The 27,113-nt window shown below is 40.9% G+C and overlaps 1 protein-coding gene across 2 annotated transcripts in view; it reads left to right on the top strand.

Moving 5' to 3' along the window:
* ctnnd2a (catenin (cadherin-associated protein), delta 2a) overlaps nucleotides 1-27,113 on the top strand; it is a 265,825-nt gene that overhangs the window by 233,949 nt on the left and 4,763 nt on the right. For both annotated transcript variants that reach the window (XM_085173422.1, XM_085173423.1), the window contains 3 exons: nucleotides 4,028-4,274; nucleotides 9,470-9,554; nucleotides 23,497-23,623. In XM_085173422.1, the coding sequence (XP_085029548.1) occupies nucleotides 4,028-4,274; nucleotides 9,470-9,554; nucleotides 23,497-23,623 (459 nt within the window). The remainder of the gene's footprint in view (nucleotides 1-4,027; nucleotides 4,275-9,469; nucleotides 9,555-23,496; nucleotides 23,624-27,113) is intronic.

Consider the following 27,113-nt stretch of genomic DNA (forward strand, 5'->3'; position numbering starts at 1 on the left):
ACTGTGAGATTACATGAAATATTGCTATATAAAGTTTCTGGCTTTGACATTCAGTTTGGCTTCTGGTTGTTTGTACTACAATATGGTGAGTTATTAAACCCATTTGTATCTGTACTCTTTCTAACCATTTCTAATTATCCCTCGTTTAAATACGTTAGACTTACGAGAGATGGATTGTATACTTAGTAGTAAGTAAACTCCAGCGCTGCGCTTTAACAAGCGGTATCTCCAGCAGGGTAATGAGCACATCAAAAGATTAAGCTATAAAATGTGTTGAATTTTGTACTGACATTAGGAAAGTGCAGCAACTCCCTCTCATTTATATTAATCTATAATTCATCAATAAGCTTCTTGCAGGCTCTCAGTATCATATGTCTCAGTGTAGGGAAGAGGCCAGATTGTATTTGGCTAAAGTGGCGTCTGAGCGTAGCTTTGCTTTAATTTAGGCTCTGCGATTCATTTCCTCATGCAATATTAATATTTGTTTTATGATAAATGCTGTGAGCTGATAAAAACACAATAAAGCTCCCCAGAGACAAAACATTATCTTGTAAAAATTGGATTCAAAATATAATGTGAATAATGTCTTATATATTTCACATCAAAACAGGTAACTCGGAAAAATCCTACAAAAACAGAATAAACAAGTCAAAAACCGAAGCAAACAAACGGAAAGCCAGATAATGAGCGTCGTCTCGTTTGAGATGAGATGCGTATTGGTGTGTATGCTTAGCTGTACGCGTACGTGTCGTCTTGGTTTGTTGGGTGTGTTTGTGTGTATGGAGGATTTCTGTCTCAGCTCTCACTGATTATCGGGATGCAGCCTCTTCCTCTAACAAGACTGTTATTAGAAGGGTTGAAAATAACGAGGACCTATCCGTTTGATTCTTCAGCATTGCATCCGTCTCAGCGCAATGTATATGTAAGCAAAAACATTTGCTTTTTTTCCTGAGTTTCTATGTCCTTGAGACATTGCTTCTGATTGCCTCCATCTTCTACCCTTCCTCTTACAACCTCTTTCCCTCTCTCGTTCCTTATAATCTGCTCACTCACAGTTGGTCATGAATGCAGTTTTGGTGAGACTAAGAAGAACACACCTGTGTATGCAAACATGCACACAAGCAGGTGCACGGTCACAATATGCAAGCATATTTAGGCACATGCTGATGGCATCTTATCAGCACTTCTGTCTATAGGCAGAAAATATTTAGATTAATAGACTCAGATATGCTCTCATTTTGTCATTACTGTTATTACCTGCAGCCAGTCACTTGATAAATTAGTCACTAACTTTATCATACAGTCAGTCACTCAAGGAGTAAATTATCTGTCTGTCAGACAGTGAGTAAATAAGTCATGCAGTCAGCCAGTAAATAATTGAGTCACTCACTCAGAATTTAGTCAGATCATTAAATAAAGCAATTCGCCAGCAAATTAATCAATCATCAGCGAGCAAATCAGTCAAGAATTAGTCTGTGTGATTCAAGTCAGTCAAATAATGAGTCTTCATCTTGGAATGTAGCTTAACTGTGTCTCCACAGCCAAAAGACAGTGACCACTTAACCTCGGTTCAGCCTGCCGGCCTGTGATAACACTTGGCCAATTAACTCTCAACTCTATGCTTACAGATGGATCTGTGTGTGTGTGTGTGTGTGTGTGTGAAGAGAAAGAGAGTGAGAATATTAAATGAACAGGTGCTTATATAGTGCCTTCTACTACAAGTCTCATTCACCCAAACAAAGACACACACTTGATCTCACATTCATACACTGCTTTTATCCACAGTAAAGTACTTTTAGCTGACACACACTCACAATTCAATCGATGCATCTCAGGGTTCAGTGTCTTGCTCAAGGATACTTTGATACATGGACATTCAATCCACCAACGTCCTGACTGCAGAGAACCAACTCTACCACCTGAGCCCCACCCACCCAGCTCTGTGTGTATTTTAAGCATCGTCATTCGCTGCCTTTGTGAAATCAGAAGTGTGTGACGGAAATGCTTGTTGTGTAAAATCATCATTACTCTTTTTGCACGTGACTGCTCCCTTACAATATCCTGTGCTACGTTATTCTAGGATCTCTCTTTTGTCCGTGTTGCTTTGGTGTTTCAATCCTTCCCAGATCTCGACGCCTTGTTAGACATAATATGAGTGAGGGATTTACCGTGAGGCTGTAGGGCCTGCGTGGATATCACTGTGATGCATTGGTCTGGGGAAATCATTCAGTGTAATGTGGAAGAATGTTTGATAAATAGCAAATAAAGAAAAGACGGGAGATGAGAAAAAGATGTTCGGTTCAGACTTTGCTCTAACTTAATTCCACAACTGAAGAAACCAATCTCTTTGCTGTTATAATTTTTTATTATAATTTTTTTTCAGTGAAATTTAATAAATTCAAAACAGAACCACAGATCTGCAAAACACTGGACCTCTGATACAAAGTACTGAGTATTTAGTAGCTTTATACTGTAGCTTTACTCAAAATGAGTTGTTTAGAAGCTTTTATTTCCAAAACAAAAACCACTTGGTCAAATCCAAAAGCACTTCATTGCAAATTGAGTATTTTGGCCTGAGTTTCCTCTGCTGCCAGAGAGGATGTAATGGCGCACTTGAGGATGATTCAACAGTTGATTTACACACTAACAGTAGCACTTACTGTTTTCATCTGATCCAGCACCAGTGGGAGATATGCACTTTTATGAATTTTAAAGGGATGTATGAGTCACGTCAGGGAGCCGTTCATTATCGAACCTTGTATACAAAGAAAGTGGTGCGCTTTGTCACTTCCAGCAAAACACGTCATATAGCAGGTACGCACTGAGTCATCCGTGTGAAGATGGTCACTTGATTGAAGTGCACCTCTTTGTGAGTGCTGTGGAGCCAAAGGCTAATCCTTGCCTTTCTGATGGTTGACTTTGTTAAAAATTTAACCACATTTCATCTTGTTCATTATTCAGTATTCACCCCTGTGTCCACGTTGATTGTTCTTTACATGAAACATGACCTGTGGGGTATGTCTCAGGGGTTCAGCCTGACTCAGGCGTTACTGATGGGTTTTGTGATGGTCAGTGCGTTTCCTACTTTTTGACTGCCTACCACCACCTTAGTCAGCACAATCACTCCTCATCTATTCAATCCCTCAGCTTCTCGTCCTCATCACATATTTGCTCTGATAACTTTGGATCGCTGATATTGGCCCTTGTCCACAGTCATGTTAATATTTCGCTCCGTAGTGACTTTCTGAATGGAAGATTCAGGAATTATTGTCGACATTTGAATGCACGTCATCGAACATTTCTCATTTAAACGATATTTTCTGGAATTTCATTCATTCACCTCTCGAGTGTCTCCGTTGTATAAAAGATCCAAGGTTTGATTCCAGTAGGAGACACAAATCTCTTTGGGGTTGTGTTAAGTAAGGCATCCAGTGTAAAGACTCTGCCAAATCAAACATGGGCAGATATGTGCTGTGCAACCCCTTGTGAATAAGGAAGCAGCTGAAAGTAGCTATATCACTTCTCAAGTCTCTTTGAGCTAACTTGCACAAGAACGTTACTGACTTCCTCTGTGGGTGAGCTTAAATTACAAGTATTGTTGACAGCCTAGATTTTAAATACTTTCATCCCCATCTGTTTCACTTTCTCATAATTCATGTGCTTCCTATCTGACATCTCCTGTACTTCTTAATTACACCGTCTTTCTGGAGCTTCGATCTCGCCAGTTCTTTGAATGTCAGTTTTTTAATATGCCAGCCTTTTCCCCGAAATACCAAAAGTCGCCCCTTTTATTGGAATTTCAGCAGTCCTGAAATTAGTGTGTGCATCAGAGGATTTGCAATGTGCCCTCTCAAGCTGAAGTTTTATGGAGTTTTTTTTTTCTATTAAGTGGTTGCATGTGATATTAACTTAAAAAAAAATGTTGTCCACAAAATCCAGTGACTGTCACTCAGACTTGCTTCGAACAAAACTGTGTGAAGATTAAAAGTTAATAAGGATTCCTGTTCCTTTCTTTCATTTTCTCCAGGTAAATATGCAATGAGAGATTTGATCCATCGGTTACCAGGCAGCAGCAGCAGCAACAATAATGCAACCAGCAGTGGGACCTCTGGAACCACAGGCCCTCCCAGCAAGGCCATGTCAGATGACACAGTGACTGCTATCTGTTGCGCACTGCATGAAGTCATCACCAAAAACATGGAAAACGCAAAAGCTCTACGTGATGCCGGTGGTATCGAAAAACTCATCGGCATTGCCCGCAGCAAAGGAGACAAGTGAGTAACTACTAAATTTTAAAAATGAAAATTTTGATATTTGTACTTCTACCAAAAACCGCTTAGCAGTAAACATCGGTTTATTTTACACTATAAGATCTGCATCATGAAATGCTAAAATACCACATCTTCTACAGCACTTTAGATACACTATTATCTAAAGGACAATATGGGACTTATTGTATAAAATGTCTTTATAAAAATGTCCTTAATCTAAAACCTGAGCACCTGTTTAAATTTCTCTTAGCTGTTTGGGATTAGTTGAACCTGATAAATAGCAAAGATTTCTAAACAGAATACATATAACAATAATAAATAAATAAATAAAAATGATAAATACTTGAATAGAAATGATGTCCTGACATCGGGGGATAGGTTTAGTTTACAGCATTCTTTGATATACTGAAGTCCCGTGTAAGAGGCCTGGACATGACATGAAAAAGGCATCTATTTCCCTGAGACCCAAGCACCCTGGGGGCAACAACTTCTCTATGAAAAAAAACAATACTGTATTTTTTATTCAACAAATTAAAAAATTCAGGAGTATAAAATCCTCAGGATGAACTAAAGCCAAAACAACAAACAAACAGAACTAAGCATCAACACAAACTTCACACCCGATCAGATTTGCACACTGTTGCACACCTCTGCCTTACCACAACACACTTCAAATACAACGAAGGCTTCTACAGACAAAAACATGGCTGTGCCATGGGCTCCCCCGTGTCACCTATTGTAGCCAACCTTTACATGGAGGAAGTGGAAAGAAAGGCTCTTGGCTCTTTCAAAGGAAGAGTACCCAGCCACTGGTACAGATATGTAGACGACACCTGGGTCAAAATGAAGACACAAGAAGTGGAATCCTTCACTGCGCACATTAACGCTGTGGATAAAAACATCAAGTTCACCAGGGAAGACACAAAGGATAACTGTTTGCCTTTCCTGGACTGCGCTGTGCACATTGAAGAGAATGGCAACCTCAACATCGAAGTTTAACGAAAGCCCACACACACAGACCAGTACCTCCTGTTTGACTCCCATCACCCTCTGGAACACAAACTTGGAGTAATTAGGACCCTACACCACCGGGCAGAACATGTTCCCTCTAAGCCTGAAGGAAAAAAGAAGGAACACACACATTAAAGGAAGCACTCAAAACGTGCGGCTATCCTAAATGGGCATTCATAAAGTCAGCAAAGTGGCACAGAAAAGAAGATCAGACACCAGCGAAGGAGGATAAGAAGGACAGACGCAACAACATTGTCATCCCCTATGTAGCCGGTGTATCAGAAAAACTCAGGAGAGTTTTCTCCAAGCATGACATCCCAGTGTACTTCAGACCCAGCAACACACTCACACAGAAACTGGTTCATCCCAAAGACAAAACTCCAAAACACAAACTTAACAATGTGGTGTATGTGGTACAGTGCAGCGAGGGATGCCCAGACCTCTACATTGGAGAGACCAAACAGCCACTTCACAAGCGCATGGCACAACATAGAAGAGCCACCTCCACAGGACAAGACTCAGCTGTCCATCTGCATCTAAAGGACAAAGGACACTCTTTCGAGGATGCCAATGTTCACATTTTGGACAGAGAGGACAGATGGTTTGAAAGAGGAGTGAAAGAAGCCATCTATGTCCACTGTGAGCGACCATCTTTGAACAGAGGTGGTGGTTTATGACACCAACTCTCTGCCATCTATAATCCAGTTTTGAGATCCCTTCCCAGACGCCTTAACGCCCACTCACACCCTGGGCCATCTGACCTCAGGAATTCGCATGATAAGGTGGGGCCAGGTTTCACAATGAGCTCACCCGAAACTCTGGCTGATTGGGACCCACACCCAGTTCCACACCTTGGCTCAGGCGATTAGAGGATCATCAGGGGGTCCTTTTGTCCCTCCGTGGGGGGATACTCCCACTGGGTTTAAATCTGGGGCTCTCCACCATTTGACCTTAGAATTGAAGAAGCTTCTCGGATGAGAGGTGAAACGTCTTCAAGCAACTTAAAGAAGTCCAGACGCTTTTCTTTGCCAGCTCCTTTGACTACGATGACCTGGATGACTGAGAACCTTCACAGACTTTATGCATCAAGCAAACATTAAATTATATGCAACATTCTCTGACTGGAAGAAATTTGTTTAACATTTAAACCTATTTTCTGCACAGTCCAGCACATAAAAGAAAATAATTTTTTGTGTTTACACTCACTCGTTCAAATAGATGCAAGTAAAAAACAGCAGAAAATAAATAAAATCAAAGACTAGCGGTCCTGTTGCTCTATTTTCACCTGTAAAGCAGGAGTGGAGTAGGCGGAGGTTTGCCCTGGTGCAGGTGTGCCGCAGCGGTCAGTTGAAGAATCCGCAAGTTTCTCTGTGAATTTCCCATTACGTCGGAGCGCACCCGGTGCTTGCTTGGAAGTTTAGGGGGGTTTTTTCACTGTAAAAAGAAGTTTTCTTCCCACGCACAACGGACACTAATGTTTTTGTCACTTTTTATGGAATCAAACGCAAAGTAAGGTCAGTACTTCCACGCTTTAAACGCTGTACGCTCATACTCTCTCCCGCACTCGATTTATTATCCATTGTTGATCTGCACACAGCTGTTGTCACAAACGTCGCACTCGCTTACGTCACTGTCATGAGAAATTCTAGCAAAAAAATCACAATTTTAGTAACACAGTAACGCAGCGTTCCTACGGGAAAGTAATGGTAATCTAATTACCGTTTTTGCAATAGTAATCCCTTACTTTACTCGTTACTTGAAAAAAGTAATCAGTTACATGTTTACAAGTAACGCGTTACTGCCCATCTTTGCTCCCCACATAGGACGTGGCCTCGAGGCTGTAGCGATGCCACACCAGTCCCTGTACAGGCTAACATTTTCTTTCCATTAACAATACAAACATCACAAAACAATACAGGAGTTTCACAAAATGAAACAAACTATAATAGCAGTAAACCTGCTGTAACATAAGTATATTAGACTGTATTGAGAAGAATGACATGTGAATTGCAGAAAAGCCCAAATGTAAAGTCCCCATATGAAAACTAAGGATTTCAGGAGGTTAAAGACTCTTCTGCCTCTGCTTCTTCCACCGCAGAAGTGAATCTTTCGAACCTTTGGCGGAAGATGATGCTGTGCTTTAGACATCTCAGGATTTAGACACTGGCAAAACACAGTTTTTCTTCAAGCACAAGAAAGGAGAATAACCAAAAAGTGAAAACTAACTGAATTATGCAAGGTAGACTGTTCAAAGAAAAAAAAACACACAGTATATGACAAATACTACCATTAATACTTCATCCTTTGGTAGATGCTTGATTTAAAATGCATTACAGTAGTTTTCTTGAAATGGTTTATCACATGGAAGAAAACAATACTGTAATTAGCAGTGTTTTTGTCAGAGAAGTACCTCAGGGTTTCATTTTTAAATGGTCTTCCTTGCAAAGCAAATTTATGGGCACTGGTGCTGATATTACGCTTTATGTATATTAATGATATGTGAGATATTGTTTTCAGAATTTTAGCAGGAGAAAAAAATCCTGTACCGTTCGCGGCATGTGTTGGCTTCACAGACATGAGGTTTTTTTTTCTATAACATGGTACATTGTTTGATTTGTTCTAATGTTAATATTAATATCTAAAATTTGAATACTGTCATCAAAACATGCAAAAGTAAAAGATTTAGATTGCTCTGCATTAATTTTTTTCCTCAGGTTAACACAACTAGATCTTAATAACAAGTAGGTTAAATCCAAGAAGGCCTCAGTATTTTATTGTTACCTGTCACAACATCATTCAGTCATGATTCAATTTAGGTTGTCATTAACAACCAGTGCCTTAATGTGGCTATACATCCATCATTCATACATAACTGCGTCCGCCTTCCCTATCACCCTTCATCTGCAAAAAAGACAGCTGGAGAACAACAAGCAAGATGCAGCCAATATATATTTTCATGGGAGACTGGGCAGGGTGTTCTGCGTAGCTGCTATGGCAACCAGTAGGTCAGGAGTTGCTATGACACCAGAACGTTATCAGACGGAGGTCAAAGGATGATTTATTGTTATGGTAAGGGACTCGGCCTATTTAGGGAACTGTGCTCAAGGGCACCATTACCGAGAGGGTTGAGGTACTGAAAGAAACCTCCTCAAATGCAAATTTCATGGTGAGTGTAGTTATCTGCTAATAGCCAACATATCTTTATTTTCTTGGGGAAGGTAAGCTGAGAATAAATGTTAATTATCAGCAGTACCAATCACACAATTGCACACTGGATTGGGAAAATACTCCTTACACTACAACTATAAGAAGCACTTAATGGCTGTTTACAAACAGAAACAACTCCCAACTATTCCAAAAACGATCATGTCGATAAACGCTGGGTTAAAACCAGCATGTCAAACAAATAGCAACATGATTTTTGCAGTCCCCAAATTTCATTTTCATTTTCTGAAGATTTGCATGTTGCATCTTGCAGCGACTTTTAATAAACCTGTGCTTTTCCTGCTCTTACATGTCAAAATGTCGGCTGTGTAATCGTAATCTGGTAATGATCAAACTCATTTTACGATGCTGTTTAAATACCAGTACTCCAAGCGTTCGCTGAAGACTCTTTGCTGTAAAAAAAAAAAAAAAAAAAAAAAAAAACACTGGAATTTAAATATTTTTTCATGATCTAACATCGAGGTTCTGCAAGCTGTTTCCTGGGAATCACTGTAGTCATGTGAAACTAATGCTAATGCAGTGGTTTGCTGGTGATACCATTACTACATTGTTCAGTCGTCCAAACTCTTCTTGCTCTTTTTAGTGTGAAATTGTAAAACTCAGAGTGAAGCTTGTTTTGACAATGATTTTTGTTTTGGCCAAACTGAAAATGAACATCCTTCTGCTTCCCGCTGGAGCCATTAGGGGGGCAGGCCTTATGAACTGACTCTGACTAGAGTCATTTTTCATCTGAGTGGCAGAGGTGGGACCATTAGCATGGTAGAGTGGGTCATTTGAAACTCATCTGAAAACTGTTTGCGTGCAGTGAAACTTTTTCTCTGTTGAAAAGAGCAATGGTGTTCTTATTCTTAAAACTTTCACAAGTGTTCCTGGCCTGCCCACTTTTTGTAAAAAATAAGGGACAGCATGACTATGACGTGAGGTCAATTTGAAATAATTCTTCTGTCTCCGTCTTTATGCAGACACTCAGCAAAGGTGGTAAAGGCAGCTTCTCAAGTCCTCAGCAGTATGTGGCAGTACAGAGACCTGCGCTCTCTCTACAAGAAGGTAGGTGTCATTGAAACTAAGTACAGGTGCTTTTGTGGTGTGTTCATGATTTACAGAAAAGTAAAATATTCTTTAGATAACCTTATATTCTGTTATCATAGAAGTACAGCAAGTACAGACAAAATAATGTATTTGTGGAGTTAGCTGATTTGACATTGTTCAAGCATTCTGTTAATATTTATTTAAAATATTGCAGTGGATGCAATAGGATGCACAAAAAAAATGAAATGTGCAAATGTTCACAGTGTTAAGTGTAAGAAACCGTGCAGAGTTCAAGGATAAAAGTCTAAAAGAAATGTGTGTTATTGTAGGTGTGCAGGTGTGTATGAGGGAGGAGGGGGACCAGGTGCAAGTTATTTAGGCAGAGGAGAAACATTTGCATCCATGGTGGGGTGGATCAGCCCTGATCTTTCCCATCTGCCTTGCGGTCCTGAAAGTGTGCAGGTCCCGAAGCGATGACAGATTCCACCTAATTACCTTCTAAGCAGAACGATGCACTGGAGTCTGCCTTTGTCCTTGGTATTGGCAATGTTGTGGTGCCAAAGGAGGTGAAAAATGGTCTTGGACTTATTCTGTAGACATTTTTTTCCCAGCAGGTTAAACTTCTTCTGTTGTTGTATAAATTAAATCTGAGAGCGTGACAGGGAGCTTTGGGACAACTGTGTATTCATACAGAATGATGGGGACAGTTGGGAAGTTCTTGAAATCTGCAACTATGTCCATGATTAGCACTGAGCTCTACACCAGGTCATCTTCAAACTTCACGAGCTTTAGCATTCAGGAGCAGACTGGTGACCCTGCAGTTGTAAAGGTGCAGCTGTGTAGAGCAGAGGGTAGTGATGCATTATCTGCATCCCATTAATCATCTCCCAGCTAGCCAAACAAGGAAACTAGTTATTTTCAATTTAGTCAGTTACATGTGAGTTATGTGAAACAATTTTGTAGCATTACACTGAAGCAGGCATGCTTTAAATAAATACAAATGGACCCCAGAATTGGCACAGTGACAACTTATTCTGCTAATTTGTGCCTGACAACAATAAAGAGAATCATTATTATTATCATCATTATTCTTTATTATTTTTCTCATTAGTGCTGTAATATTTCAGTCACCTTCAACCCATCTGCTTTTAATCAAAATGGTAATGTTTAGATTCCAACCCACACATTAATCCTGGTGCTCACATCACTAGTAGAGAGGAAAGAACGCCACCTTAGGAGGAACCTGTGATGATCTGTGTTTTCCCAGCTTCATGTGCTCTGTGGTGTCAGGCACACCCAGCAGGGACAGCTTGTTATGCAGTGGAGCAGGATGATGGTAATTAAAAACTGAGCTGAACTCCACGGACAGGACCCTGGCGTCGATTCACCGGGTGAAGGTGCTGAACAGTGAAGTGTAGGGTCACATTGTATTTTAATGGGTTGGTAGTCATCATGTGGTCTGTGTTTTTTGTTTTGTTTGTTTGTTTGTTTGTTTGTTTGTTTGTTTGTTTGTTTGTTTGTTTGTTTGTTTGTTTGTTTGTTTTTGGGGGGTGAGGGTGGAAACAATTGTGCAGGTCTTGAAACAGGTTGACACATGGATTGTTCTAGTAAGGTCCAAAGACGTCTTAAAGTTGGATGGAGACATGGAGTCGGGCCCAGCTGCTTTGTGGGGGTTTGTCTCTTGAAGAGTCTGTTAACATCTCTCTCTGGGAAAAGTTGTCTCTTTCTCTCCAGGAAAGAGACAACCATGTGTTAGGGGAGGAGAGGACTGCTGTGTGGTAGGCAGCTGTGGAGAGGCCCATGACCTGTTTTAGTGGGAAAGGTAGAGCTGGTGGGCTAGCGCTGATGGATGGTTTAGAGGGGAACGTGTCAGGCACGTCCCATCATTCAGGTCTTCGGCTGGGTGCAAGCTGTTAGTGGAATGTGAGGCTTTAAGGTTGCAGCTTGTGATCTGTCTCAATTCTTTTCAGACAGAAGCAGAGTTTTGCCGATAATAGCCATTTAACTTCTTGCACAGCTGCACCATCTCAGCTCATCTTGAACACTTGTCTTGCAGACATAGAGTGTCGCTCTCCTGTTCTAAGCTTAGCCTGGTCCTGTATCCAACCATATATTGCCAACGCTCCCCATAAGTGACCACTGTCAGTCAGGGGTTTGTTTAGTTAATAATTGCAAAAGATTTATTCGTAACAGGGAACAAATTTTAATAAACCCGAACCCTTGATCACTACAGTGAGGAGATCTAGTGGTGTGTGTGTGTGTGTTATGCTTTGGGAAATAGTCTTTTCCACTATGGTAATACTTATCCTTATCCAGGGAGTTTTGGGCCAACATGTTAATGAACATTCCCACTGAACTGACACGCAAAAAGTCATTGTGGCTATTTACTTTTTTGTCGATACCGAGGACTGTTAATGTCCTAATGCTGTGAGTTATGTATGTCCAAATTGCTCATAGTTTTAAATTAGGAATGACGGGATCGTTATCCAAAAACCATATATTGAAATTTGTTTCTCTAATACACTCCCAGAGACTTAAGAAATCAATTCTACGTGACTTCATATTGTTTTGTTTTTCTCTTTAGTTTAATATTCAGTCTAAGTGGAGGCTATATTAATTGTGTGCTGGTTGTATTCAGCAGCTTGACTCTGTCAGTGCACCAATGTGACTTACAGATAATGGACTTGCACATGGATAAGATTAAAGGTATTTTGTAGGTAATTGAGCAAAGTAGCTCTCCTTCTAAACAGACTCAAGGTTGCCATATTTATTCAGCAATGTTTGTCTTGGTCTTTGCACTTTTGTCTTTAGGAGTGTGACGCTGTAGGTGTCTCTTTATAAATGTAAAGATTTTACGTGTGCATGTATTTGTGTAGCCAAGTGCTGAAGTCTGTGGATCCCTCGGGAAATATTTTTGCAGATGAAGTTGGCTCATGATTAGTCAGCTTTTTTGTGGGGTGTTCATATCTGTGTGCGTTAGTCTGTGTGAGTTCCCTTTCAGGTAGATACATCCCAAAAAATAATAGGATTTTCAGCTGGGCGACACAACTGAGCAACAGCATCTTTACAGAAGAAAAGGATATTTTCTGTTAGACTCTAGTCTAGTGTGTTTTTGTTAGTGTTCTTTGAAGCTACACACTCACACACAAACACACACAACATCAATGTCATTTAGATCATCTTGCGGACTGAATGGTGTTAATGCCGTTAGTGCAGCAGTTAATTTGCAGCTCAAATGAAGAAAAAGGAAAATTTGATTATTGTTGTGTTTGTGTAATTCTTGAAGACACAGAGTTTTGTTTGCGACAAATGCGATTAAAACCCACTATCTCCTTCTCAAGCTTTTTTTGTTTGAAATGAAAAAGTCCAGCACACTCTTGAAACTTGATTAAAAGTAATAACAGATGTTCTGTTCCTTTCACTTGTCAGTAATGAGTGTTGTTGAGTGAATATCTGCCACCAAGGTTATCTGCCATTGAGCACAATAAAGCTTTAGAGGCGTAATCAGCGAGTTTCAGTTCTCTGTGAGAAATTTTAAGTTACTCATTCCGCGGAGGTGTCCTTGGCTTTGAATGTGTCTTTTTCATCTTTTGCAAAAAGAAAAGAATGAAGCAGATGATGTATTTCAGCTGCTGAAAGCAATTGTATGTTTTCTTCCATTTCATAGGTAAATACTTACCTATGTTTACATGGTAAAGGCTTTTTTGGGGGTTGGCAGGGTTATTAAAGTGCGGCACATCATTTGCATCAGTAGGAGTTAGATTTTATATAGTTCTGGGTTCAGTGTTTACGCATTAACCACATACAGTGGGGCAAAAAAGTATTTAGTCAGCCACCGATTGTGCAAGTTCCCCCACTTAAAATGATGACAGAGGTCAGTAATTTGCACCAGAGGTACACTTCAACTGTGAGAGACAGAATGTGAAAAAAAAATCCATGAATTCACATGGTAGGATTTGTAAAGAATTTATTCGTAAATCAGGGTGGAAAATAAGTATTTGGTCACCTCAAACAAGGAAAATCCCTGGCTCTCACAGACCTGTAACGTCTTCTGTAAGAAGCTTTTCTGTCCCCCACTCGTTACCTGTATGAATGGCACCTGTTTGACCTCATCATCTGTATAAAAGGCACCTGTCCACAGCCTCAACCAGTCAGACTCCAAACTCCGCCATGGCCAAGACCAAAGAGCTTTCGAAGGACACCAGGAAAAGAATTGTAGACCTGCACCAGACTGGGAAGAGTGAATCTACAATAGGCAAGCAGCTTGGTGTGAAAAAATCAACTGTGGGAGCAATCATCAGAAAATGGAAGACATACAAGACCACCGATAATCTCCCTCGATCTGGGGCTCCACGCAAGATCTCATCCCGTGGGGTCAAAATGATCATGAGAACGGTGAGCAAAGATCCCAGAACCACACGGGGGGACCTGGTGAATGACCTGCAGAGAGCTGGGACCAAAGTAACAAAGGTCACCATCAGTAACACACTACAACGGCAGGGAATCAAATCCCGCAGTGCCAGACGTGTTCCGCTGCTGAAGCCAGTGCATGTCCAGGCCCGTCTGAAGTTTGCCAGAGAGCACATGGATGATACAGCAGAGGATTGGGAGAATGTCATGTGGTCAGATGAAACCAAAGTAGAACTTTTTGGTATAAACTCAACTCGTCGTGTTTGGAGGAAGAAGAATACTGAGTTGCATCCCAAGAACACCATACCTACTGTGAAGCATGGGGGTGGAAACATCATGCTATGGGGCTGTTTTTCTGCCAAGGGGACAGGACGACTGATCCGTGTTAAGGACAGAATGAATGGGGCCAAGTATCGTGAGATTTTGAGCCAAAACCTCCTTCCATCAGTGAGAACTTTGAAGATGAAACGAGGCTGGGTCTTCCAACATGACAATGATCCAAAACACACCGCCCGGGCAACAAAGGAGTGGCTCCGTAAGAAGCATTTGAAAGTCCTGGAGTGGCCTAGCCAGTCTCCAGACCTCAACCCCATAGAAAATCTGTGGCGGGAGTTGAAAGTCCGTGTTGCTCGGCGACAGCCCCAAAACATCACTGCTCTTGAGAAGATCTGCATGGAGGAATGGGCCAAAATACCAGCTACTGTGTGTGCAAACCTGGTAAAGACCTATAGTAAACGTTTGACCTCTGTTATTGCCAACAAAGGTTATGTTACAAAGTATTGAGTTGTATTTTTGTTATTGACCAAATACTTATTTTCCACCCTGATTTACGAATAAATTCTTTACAAATCCTACCATGTGAATTCATGGATTTTTTTTTTTTCACATTCTGTCTCTCACAGTTGAAGTGTACCTCTGGTGCAAATTACTGACCTCTGTCATCATTTTAAGTGGGGGCACTTGCACAATCGGTGGCTGACTAAATACTTTTTTGCCCCACTGTATATGTTTTACTAAAGTATGAATATATATGATAAAAATTATTTTACCGGTGGATTAGAAACTGTTAAAAATCTCACCGAATATGAAGGTACCAGAATGTGTAAAAGTCCTGAAACATGCAAACATACATGACTCAGAATCAGAATACTTTATTGATCCCTGGGGGAAATTATTTTTCATTACAGTGCTCCATTATAAACAAACATTAACAAAGACAGACAATACACTAACTAAGAATAGCACAATATATACATGCAAATATATACATAAAAGTCACTTATTAATAAATAGCTGAACAAGGAAGAACATGTGCAAGAAGGGTGTAGCTATTGCAGTAAACAGTGTGTTAAGTGGAGGAGTTGTACAGGGAGATGGCCACAGGCAGGAATGATTTCCTGTGTCACTGAACGTGCTCCTGTGACTGACCAGCATGTCATGGAGTGGGTGGGAGGTGTTATCCAACATTGTCTTTATATTGGACAACATCTGCCTCTCCGACACCACCTTAATGCTGGGCTCACACTGTGCGATTTTTGGCCCATTTTGAGCCGATTTTTGAGTCGTGCGACCGTTTTGGCGATCGGCCCAATTTTGGCCTTCATCGTGCATCGTGTAGTATACGTGGGGTAACGAGAAGCGATTAACACCTCACGACCAGCTCCCGATCATCAATCGCTTGCGTCGTGAGGGTGTCACCGCAGCTTCTCACACTGCGCACGCGCAAACATATAAATGTCGGTGAAAAAGACGGAGTAGCACGGCAGTGCAGCGTGTGATCTGGACACAAGCGATGGAGGCATGGTAGAACTTTGGAAAGCTCATCCGAGCCTTTTTGATGTGGCCTCACAAAATTATCACCACCACAACAACCGTGAAAATATTTGGATTTACATTGCTGCTCAATCACAGGGGCCTGATCAATGTTTTTCATTAGCAATTTAGCAAAGTTGATGGTGGTGGTGTGCGTGTCTGTGTGAGTGAAAGACAGAGAGGGAGAGCGAGCGACAGAATTTCTGTTATAACCTTCATTTTATGGACACACAGTTTGAGCACTCAGGTCGCATCAGAGCATCGGGCCTAGTGTGAGACCCTGCATCGTGACCTACAAACTTCTAACCCCTGCGAGTCAATCGTGCAGTTTGAGCAGGAGTTGCTGAATTGCGCGACTGAGAAAATCGCACAGTGTCTGCCCAGCATTAGGGAGTCCAGCTCCATCCCCACAACATTACTGGCCTTGCGAATCAGTTTATCGAGTCTGTTGGCGTCTGCGACCCTCAGCCTGCTCCCCCAGCATGCAACAGCATAGAGGATCGCACTGGCCACAACAGAATCATAGAAAATCCTGAGCATTTTCTGGCAGATGTTGAAGGACCTCAGTTGCCTCAAAAAATAGAGACGACTCTGGCCCTTTCTGTAACGTGCTGTGGTGTTTGTAGCCCAGTCCAGTTTATTGTCAATGTGTACTCCAAGGTATTTATAGTCTCCCACAATGATAGATACATTGTAGGATGCAGCATATAAGGTAACAACAGAGTTTGAACAGTTCTAATGAACTTTAAAGTTGAAATTTTGTATGACTACCCTAATTCTTCAACACAGCATGAACTCTCTTAGGCAGCTTTCTTGTAATTTCTTTAAATAGTCTTAAGAATATTCTCCAGACCTCCTGAAGGGCCTTCACATTCCCACGCTGCTTCAGTAATCTTGTGGTTCAGGCTCTTAGGAGGCCAATCCATGAATGATAATGTTCCACTGTGTGTGTGGTTTTGTTTTGTTTTCTGTTTTTTAAATCCTTTTCCTTCATTGGAACTGTTTGGAATCACTGTCATGCTGAAAAATGAAGCCACTGCTAAACAGATGCTTACCAGCTGGTATTGCATGGTAGATCAAAATCTGGCCTTACTTTTGTTTGTTTATAATTCCATCACTTTTGATAAGATCTCCAACACCACTGTCTGAGATTCAGCCCCAAACCATGACAGGCCCTCTACCATGTGTTACAAACGGCCATAGACACTCACTCACTCCTTAATTCCTCCGTAGAAAATGATGACGATTTGAACCAACATTTCAAAAATCTGTTGCTATTGATTTTCAGTTTATGCTTGAATGATTCTTAGGTCAGTGTTAAGTGGTTCAGTAAATTAAAAAACAACGCACATTACTCTAGGACAGACAAACTTTGACAGACCTTCAAGCAGCCTATTGAACTATTGCTCAGAACCACTTTTAAAAATGTACTAATGGAAGGAAGATATAAAGAAATAAGGTGTAGCTCAAGACTTTTGTACAGTGCTGAACATGACCCAGTATGCAACCCTGCAACTCGCTTCTTTGATTGTTTTGTCATGGACTCCCTTTCCAAGGGTTGGGGTCTTAAGACATCTTGCTGTTGCGCAAGTAACTTCAGGACAGGCTGCCCCATGGCATCAGTGTGTTCTTGCTTCATCCTGACAACTGTGTCGCTCTCTTCATTCGTCATCCTCTCAGCCCTCAGTATTACACAGAGCAGTATCCCCATGTGGCCCATTGGAGCCTCATCTGCTTCACACTTCTGTAATCATTGCCACTGGATATCATTACAGTCGACTGGATGGCATAACACTCCGATGATCAGAAATGAAGGGCAGTAGCTTTACGCAGCGCTCAGATCCAACAAAGGTTGCTACAGTTCTTTTTTTCTTTTTAATCCCCACCCATCTTGGCTCCTCTAGTTTTTTGTTTCATTTTGTTTTGTTTTTTTCACACAGATTTAATAAGGAGACTTAACTTAATTAATGTGGATGATTAAACGGGCGAGGAAACAATCTTAAAAGCAAGTATAAAATATTAAAAAGGCATCATCTGTGCTTTGTCCTGATTTATAATCTCCAGTTTTGTCCTGTCTTAACTCTTCGAATCTGGGACTGATCAACGTTGTCTAATACAGTTAAAATGTTGCTGTTACCCAGTACAACTTTGATTAAATGCAACAAACCAGTTTCAAACCTGTAACCTGTACTTTTAGGTGGTTTGGTTATTCAAGCTCCTGTATTATTCTGTTTACAGTCACTCTAAAAGAGTGATAGACACCATACCTCACTATTTACTTCATAAATTGCCTGGCTTCTGACAAAGCAGTCTAATTTTGTAACTGTGGAAATTGTTGTGTTAGACGATGCCTACTGACTTTATCACCAGAGTGCAGAACTCAGAATAAGTAACTTTATTGCTAGTATCCCTGCGTGACATATTAGGTCATGGGTGTTAGGTGCAGCAGAAATCCTGTTAGCCTCCAATCCAAACATGGATTAGCATATAGTTTATATGAGAGTGGAGTAGGATGTCTCTGCACAGTGTTTGTGAGCAAAAGCAAAGTACTGAGAAAGACACAGGCGAAAGAAAGAGTGAGTAAAAGTGAGGTGAATTCATACCTTTTTTTTTTGTAGTTCAAAAATAAGCACACTGGAGTTTGTGGGTCTGGGAAGAAGAGAAAAGTGTAGGGTCAATAATGAGTCGGTTTGAGCTGTGTTGCCAAAGAGTTTCTTGCTTTGAAGTCTTGAAGTAATGAGAGCATTTTCAAACACACTTTCAAACTGTGTTCAAGTTATGGGTGTGGGTAAACGTGTATGTTTGTGCGAGCGTGTGTCTTTGAAATTGTGTGTTTTTGTCAAAACGCGGTAAGAAGAGTTAATCACTTCCTACAGCAGTGCCATGGGAGCAGGCTCGGCTACGAGAGAGACAGAAAGAAAAGAGAATTGCAACGGAGTGGGGGGGTGCAGGGCTGCCCCGCAGTGTTTGAGCACAGTAAAGCGAAATGCTGCAAGCCTATGAATAAACAGTAACTCAATATGAATACAGCATCTGAGATGATTTGAAAGATCTGCTGTGCAGCAGTCATTAATAAACCAAAGCCAAAATCTGTTTGTACCAACACTAGCACTGACTTGAGGATAAATCATGTATAATACTCTACAGAGTGCAGTAAAACTCTACTTTTACCAGAGTTTATTTGGACTATTTGACAGGATGTGTCCTCATTCGGTGTGTGTGTTTGTGTTGCTGTGCATGTAGCGTTTCATCTACAGTTCTTGGAGTGTAGCCACAGGTCATCTTTTAAGTAAACAGCAAATGTGCAGCACTGTTCAACTGGGGATTTCCAGAGAAAGCAAGCAACTGAAACATGGTCACTTTGTAAATAAACCCATTCTTAATAGGACCGGAGAGATCAAATTCTGACTCACTTACACAAACATATACACCCTTCTGTTTCTGGCACAAAGACACACAGACACACGAGGTAAATTCTAAAATTCATATTCACACTGTTACACTTTGTTATGTCCCTGTTCAGTGCATAACTTCTGCTGGGTTGCTGTGCCTCATTTCTTGATAAATGATCTGTCTAGGGTACTTAATCAGACATGTTCTCTCTCTCTCTCTCCCACACACACACACACACACAGGCATGCTCACATATCACATATAAATATCGCAAACACACACAAATCACCAAGGCAGATGCACACCTGTTTGACAGATTGAGGGCAGGGTCAGAGAGATGCTGTGTTTGTTACACGTGTGACAGTTTTACAATATGCTCCGGGGATGTGTAATTCACTATGTGGATGTGATGTGACGTAAGTGAGAAGTGATGTAAATGAAGTGTGTGTGTGTGTGTGTGTGTGTGTAAGGTCAGTGATTGCACAGCCTAGTCTTGTGCATGATCAGTGAGCCCCGAATGTTCAGGATGTTACTGCAAATAAAATGAATTAATCTGATAGAGAGCTCTAAGGGTTCCACTCCACTACTTTTATTTTGAAAAAATGAAATCATCCACTGCTATACTTGTGGAAAGAACAACTACACAACTGAGAAAGACAGAGAGAAGGAGGTGGATATTTAAAAACATCACTGAATATCAAACAAGCTCAGGCCTCAGAAGCTGACTCTGTTTCGTCTGATTTTTCCCACAGTCAGACACAGACAGGGAGGGAAACACAGAAAGGAGATGGAGGGATGTTAAGATAGGCTGTCTGAGGGTAAAGGCTAACAACAGTATTTTGGGAAGATAGAGAGGCAGAGTTGCAGCACTCGCAACATTCTGGGCTCTTTGCAATCAATGCAACCATAGTATAAAGGTCAGCTGCTAAATCAGCAACACCACCAGTAACCAGTATTAGGGATGCAAAGGTGGAGGGGCACATTGCTCCTGAGAGGACAGATGGCTCAAGAGGGAGGTGATGATAATTGCAAGTATTAAAATTGGAGCTTGAAATGAGTGAGAAAGAGGCATGGATTAAAGGACTGAAAAATTACAATGTTCAGTGGTTGATGTGACCAGAGGGCCCCCTCCACTCGTCGTGTGTAACGTTTTGCAATTTCACAAAGTGCCGCCATACCCACGCGCACACTCTCTTCATTTGTTGGGGCAATAATCACTTTTTACCTCTCAGTCCTGCGACCTTCAACTAACCATCCAGTGATGCTGAGAGCAACAGGCAGACCGGTTGCCTGGCAACCAATCCTCTTCTTTTTTCTCCTCTCATTCTTACAGTAGGAGTTGAAAAGGGGTGCTTGGAGTATAGAGCTTGTGAGAGAGAAAGACAAGGTGGGTGGAAAAGAGAAGAAAAAACAGGTATGATGAGGAGAATAGGTGAGAGCCAGAAAGACCAGGAATGATAAATGTGAATGTAAGTGTGAAGTTTCACAGCACACGCTGACACGAAACAAACGCTGGACCATTGATACAGGGCAGAGAAATAAATACCGTCCAGACCTTCAGACACTGTGTGATTTGGTCCTTGGTTAAATTTTAATCTGGGTGTAATATTTATTGGTTATACACAGCACAAACTAATCATCTACCAATCGATAATAAAAAATCACAGAATTTATTTATTTATTTACATATGAAATTCTTCTTACAAAGTATCGAATTTGTCTGTCTGATATAAGGAGAATTGCAAGTCTGACTATTTCAGACCATAAATATTCAAAAGTCAATAAAAAGCTGGAAGAGGTTCATACAGAATATAAAGTAAAGTCAGTGCAGAAAACAATAATTTAAAACTTTACTCTTAAGGGAATGAGTGGAATAAAATTATGGCAAAATATAAAGTTATTAGTCTATGTAGAAAGATACCAAATGTGAATACACCCATACTTAGACATTTTTGTATATGTTATATTCTTTATCTCTGATTTCAGTCATTGTTGTAAAGTTTGACTATGGCTCATTTTGCTTGGGGAAGCCCTTAAGCCACCGCCCCCTGCCCCAATCATTCCTGGGCCCCATTTCTGAGCTACATCTCCAGGCAGCACTCGTTGTACATCACTCTGTAAAATACATTTATCGTTCAATATTCAGTGACTCTGTTCATTTGAGCAGCATGACAGTTTGACAGCAGGCATTCCAATGTACCATAAGGAGGTAACATTGGATGTAATGAGATTTGTTGGGATGGGGGGAGGTGGGAAGGTGCAACGTGAATGTGAAACAAGGTGAGTGAGAAAACTGAAGGGATGGTGGATAAATAGATGAAGTGAATATGAGGGTGGGAGGAATGGTGGAGACTAGAAATGAGCTACCTTTGAACTGCTGTGTGTCAGAGGATCCAGCTTTCTATTAGTTCTCAGCACTCTGCCAGGAAATGAGAGTCAAGGGAGGACATGGGACTGCGTTCAATCCAGTCTAGTTCTTGCTCTCTCTGGCTGGTGTCTGTACTTCTCCATCCGTACCTCTCCTCTGTGTTACCTCTCCCCTCCTCACGCTATCTTTGCTCTGCTGTCATTACTCTCTCTGGCAATCTCCCACCTCCTCCTCCTCCTCGCTCATTACTTTTTGCCATCTTTTGTCTCCCTCAGCTAGTCCTCTGTCTATCTCACCTTCTTCTCTTTCTGCCCCATCTCCTTCGTCTCTCATTCTCCTCCCCTCCGTGTCCTCCTCTCCAGCATCATTGCAACTGGAGTGATTCACCTCTCCTATGTACTCTCAGTCATCACTCTTTCACCAGTTTCCCACTGCTCAGCTTAGGCCCCCAGGCAGTAACGCTATGATGGAACATGCCTCCGATATCTTTTATTATCTGCTTGTGCTTTGCTTTTAGAGGTACCCAATTATCTTAATTCTAAATTGAATTTGGTTCCAGCTCTGTGATTGTTGTTGACTCTCATAATCCATTTTTATGAAAAGGGCTTTGCTCCAATGACTACTAAACTAATGCTGATACAAAGTCATTTGCTTGGCAGCAATTATGCTTGGAGTTGTTAGTTGTATTAATTTTTCTACGAAGGGAGTGGGTTATTTACTAAGCTCAGAATTGAGGCAAGCGTGTTAATTTGTTGCATGCGCATGGCTGTAAGCTCACTTGTACATGCAGTGTGTTTGTCAGTGTCCACCAGTGTCCAGAATAATGTTTCAATTACCTACTACACGATAATAATCTCAATAAGGACAATATTTAAATGTTGGCTCTGTAAATGTATTTACAGAGATTTTTCTTTTAGTGAATCAATTTGAACAATTGCAGAAAGTCAGAAATTATTGATTTTTTCTTTTTTTTGGCCTGTCAAAAATATCAAAAAAACAAACTTATTTTCTCTTGAACATTTCACAGTCAGTGTGACCCTTTTTCTTTCTGCTTGATTGCTGGATCATGGTCACATTAGTTTGTGTTTCTTCCGCTTGTTACCCATTGCTCCTAATATAGTCCTGAAACCACTCTGTGCTTTTAAAGTGTTACTTGTATGAGTACATGGAGGGGTTTATTTCTAAAGCACATCAGTAAAAATGTAATTCAGACATGCTGTGTCATATAGCCGTTGTTGAAGTGCCACTTCCTGCTGCGTGGTAATCAAACTGGCGCTGTTGTATCGCTAACTCTAATAACAGTTCATATCCTTTCATCCACTGGAAGCTGCAAATCTGTTTGGGCCTTTCAGAGTTTAAGACTAATGGGTCATCATTCTTTGGTGCGTTACAAAAATACATATTCCTAAAAGTTCAGTCTTTTACATGGTGACATTGTATCGTGGAATAGGAGGTTTTGATGATTGATCAGTAAAAAAAATCAAATAATTCTGATATCTCACAGACTGGTGCGGACATTATAGGTCTCCTGTGATAAAGAGAGAGCTGAGTTTAAGAGTGAAGCTGTAGCTTTATCGCTCAATCTATGTTCCCACCTAAGGCCACAAGCCCTGGGTAATGACCAAAAGAAGGAGTTTGTGGATGTAAGCAAGCAAAAACGGCTTACTTTGGGTGACGATATGAGCTCAGACATCATTAGAGACTCAAAAGAGAGCTGGTGCTACTGAAAGGAGCCAGTTGAGGTAACATCTGGCTAGGATGCCTCCTTGGTAGTCTAAGCTGCTGCCCCTGCAACCTGTACCCAGACAAGCGGCAGAAAATGGATTGATGGATGGATGATTTTAAAAAACTGTTTCTTAAAAAATTTTCGTTTTTAAAATATGTAATTACTATAATAATTGATGACAGTAAGATTATGTATTTGTGCAGTTACTTATCACAGGTGGTAACAAGCTTCTTCCTTGTTTTGTTTTACAGGATGGCTACTCCCAGTATCACTTTGTGGGCTCTGCCTCAACAATAGAAAGAGACCGGCAGAGGCCCTATTCTTCCTCGCGAACTCCCTCGGTCTCTCCTGTAAGGACATCTCCAAATAACCGCTCTGGTGAGAAACTCGTGGCACTCCCTATACATATGCTATGCATACGTGATTTCATTCATTCTTGTGTATCTCTTAACAGCCAAGATTAAGACCTCATATCTAAAAAATGTTTCACTTAGTTGTGTGGTTAGTTAAATATCTCATGGCCAAACAGGCTATGGGTCTTGTGATGGTGCACATCATCAAACTGAAAAATGTTTTCTGAAACAAAAAAATACTGAAATACAGTTTGTTTTGTTTCTTTTTGTCTTTCTTTTATCACAGGCAGTCAGATAAATAATTGGGGAAACAATATTCAAGCCAAGGTTATAGCAAAAAATATTTCATTAATAATTTTATTTTCTTTATTTCTTTAAGCCTGCAAGCTGCACTTGAATTTTTAAGAAAGCAGTCAGCATCTTTTCCAGTTGGTCTAAATTGTCTTTAAAGACTTGGTATGATTATCAAAATAAGGCAGGATTTTGTTTGTAAAAACAAGCATATATTAAAATTTAAGGCTTTACTAAATTTTACTCTTTTGACAAGTGGTTACAGAAAATCAGTTGAATAAAGGGTTACATCTGTGTACACAGGACATATGTATAACCACAAGGTACAGTACACAGAGAATCTAATTTAGACATTAGCCATCTGCATTAACATTTGCCAGTCGATCAGTCATTATACCACCGCTAAATAGCTCATAGCATTACAGGCTTATGCTACAAAATATGATTATCATTAGCCCTTAGCTTGAGCCCACTGGCCTTCATGCTTTGCAAAGGGCACATTAGCATTAGCTGTTAGCATTGGTGGTTCAAGAGCCTTTAGCTGTTCTTTCACCACACTGGGCTTAGCAAGCTGATGAGGCAGAAAAGTACTTTTCCTTCCTCCTGGCTTAGAGAGGTCTTCAAGGACCCTGCTAAGAGAGGAAGACAGTGGGAGTGAGAGAGAAAAATAAAATGTGTGTTTTTGTGTGTGAGGAGGAAAAGAAGGAGGGATGAGATAAACACGGAGGGAGATAGAGAGAGAAAAAGCAAGAAGGCAAGAAGAATTAGGGATTGGGGGATGGTTAATGCAGGGAGGAGGAAGTGAAGAAGGCTGGGGATTTGACTTTAGCCAGCGACATTGAAAATAAGAAGTTTTGAGATTATAGTGCATAGAGAAATTTGTGGATGTCTGTTGTACAGTGGATCAGCAGGGGTAAATTGAGCCATGACTCCCATCTCTCTCTTCTGCTCCTCCTCTGTCTACACACAATGCCTCCCCCTTTGCCTTTGAGCTTGTCCACCCCTTCTCATTCACCCGTTTCACTCTCCTCCTCCTCCTCCTCTTTGCAGTAATCCTGCTTTCTTCTCACCTCTCCCTCTGATCTCTCACTCTTTACAGGCCACCTCAATGTGCTCTCAAACACACAGACACACACTAACACACACCCACATGCTCCTATATCTCTCCTCTGCATACACTCCAGACTGCAGTCCGACTCCTTAGAGATGGATCAAAGCAGAAGGAGTAATGATGGTATGCAAGTACGCTGGGAGAAGAGGAGTGAAAGAGTTGATGTGAGAAGAGAGTTGTACGACTGTGAAAGAGAAGGGGCGGTTAGAGGCTGCAAGAGAAGGAGAGAGAGACCTTTGCATGTGTCATGGCCCCCACAGGGTCCTGCTGTGTTCTGCACTGATAGAATTTGTCTCCCGGGCTGTCATATCGAGCATTTACAAGCCAGGTCCCCTAGGTAACCAGTAGCGATGGCACTGTCTCTGGAGGTTTCTGTAAAAGGTTTGAGCTGCTACCTTAATGGAATCTGCTACAGAGGTATTGGATGATAAAATTAAAAATGAAATGTGTTAAAACATTATAAAAGCGTGGCTCAGCACAGCCAAAGTGATTATGTTTATGTGCCTTCTTCACAGCCGTTTCTGTGCTTGCACGTGTACGTGTGTAATACAATGTCTTGTCAAAATGCAGAAAAGGCTGGGGAACAGATAAGAGGGTACAATGCGCCTTTGCTTTTTATGTCAAACATTGAACAGCCGGGATGAAAAAAGGGGCATCCTTTAGTATTCAAATAGATGAATTTAAATTCAATGGCTCTCCAAAAATCACTTTAAAAGCCTTTATTTCATTTGCTAGTCATATTCATAAGTGTTTTCATCCCTAGTTTGCTCTTCTCTAACCTTTAATCATGGTATAGAACAACCAAAGAGAACAAAGACAATTATGCACTAATTTTTGGAGTAGGCTACATCTGCTTTTCTTTTTATTCAGAAGCATGAAAAGTGTTTCTACTCGATGGCTCATTGGACTGAGAATGGTGACTTCCACATGTGTGTGTGTGTGTGTGTGTCTCTGTGTGTGCTGCATATTTGCATGTGTAACAGATATTAAATAAATGTCAAAACTAGTGTGAGCATGTCAAAAAAGCTTATTTTTAGAATGTACTCACATTTCCTGGAGTATACTGTATGTGTGTACAACCCAGTATCACAGCAAAGCGTGAAATGAACAGAGTGGGACGGCGTGTCTATTACACGCTTTGCCGTGATACTTGGTTGGTATGTAAACATTGAGTTAGTTATAAGAATCTTTATATAGGCAATCTGAAACAGGTGGGCAGGATTATGGCAGTCCAGTGTTAGGATAGGAAGGGGTGAGTAAGCACTTAAAGTATGCTATAAGGGGATTACCTTGCGATGGGCTAAAAGTTTGCATGTGTGTGTTTAAAAATAAAATTGGGACATTATCAGTACATTCTACAATATGAGAGCCATGTTTGTCATCGCCTGCACACATGCATCCATCCATCCATTCGCTTCCGCTTATCCTTTTCAGGGTCGCGGGGGCGCTGAAGCTTATCCCAGCTGTCATAGGGCGAGAAGCGGGGTACACCCTGGACAGGTCGCCAGTCTGTCGCAGGGCTAACACAGAGACAGACAACCATTCACGCTCACATTCACTCCCGCATTTACACCTATGGGCAATTTGGATTAATCAATTAACCTATCCCCACAAACTGCATGTCTTTGGACAGATATGTACACATGCATAATTGTCCAAATCCACACAGTCACAAACAGAAACATTGTGAGGTGTGGAGATCCTAAATAGGTTTGAAACTTGATAGTATCTGCAACGAAAGCATAGCTCTACTGTGAAGTTAGCAGTGCAGCAGAGTTGGAAAACACACAAATAGGACTGCATATTGGCATGAGGCCACTCATAAATGTCTTTGTTGTCACGATAACCAATAAACTAGCAGCTAAACTCCTCCATTTAGTTTCAGTATTTTAACACTGCTGCAATTGAGTTCATTAATACTACTTAGTACACGAGCACAAAAAGGCAATAACAATTTAACTGTTGTTATGGTTTGCATGAAAAACTGTTAGAACAGTGTCCATTTAATCGGGTTAAATAACATCCCGTTTAAAATGCGATTGAAATGTTTAAAACCATACAGGGAACACGGTGAGTGCTGTCAGTAAAGATGTACTTAATCTCATTAAAACTG

The sequence above is a fragment of the Neolamprologus multifasciatus genome, chromosome 9 (assembly GCF_963576455.1).
Source record: "Neolamprologus multifasciatus chromosome 9, fNeoMul1.2, whole genome shotgun sequence".
Taxonomy (NCBI): domain Eukaryota; kingdom Metazoa; phylum Chordata; class Actinopteri; order Cichliformes; family Cichlidae; genus Neolamprologus; species Neolamprologus multifasciatus.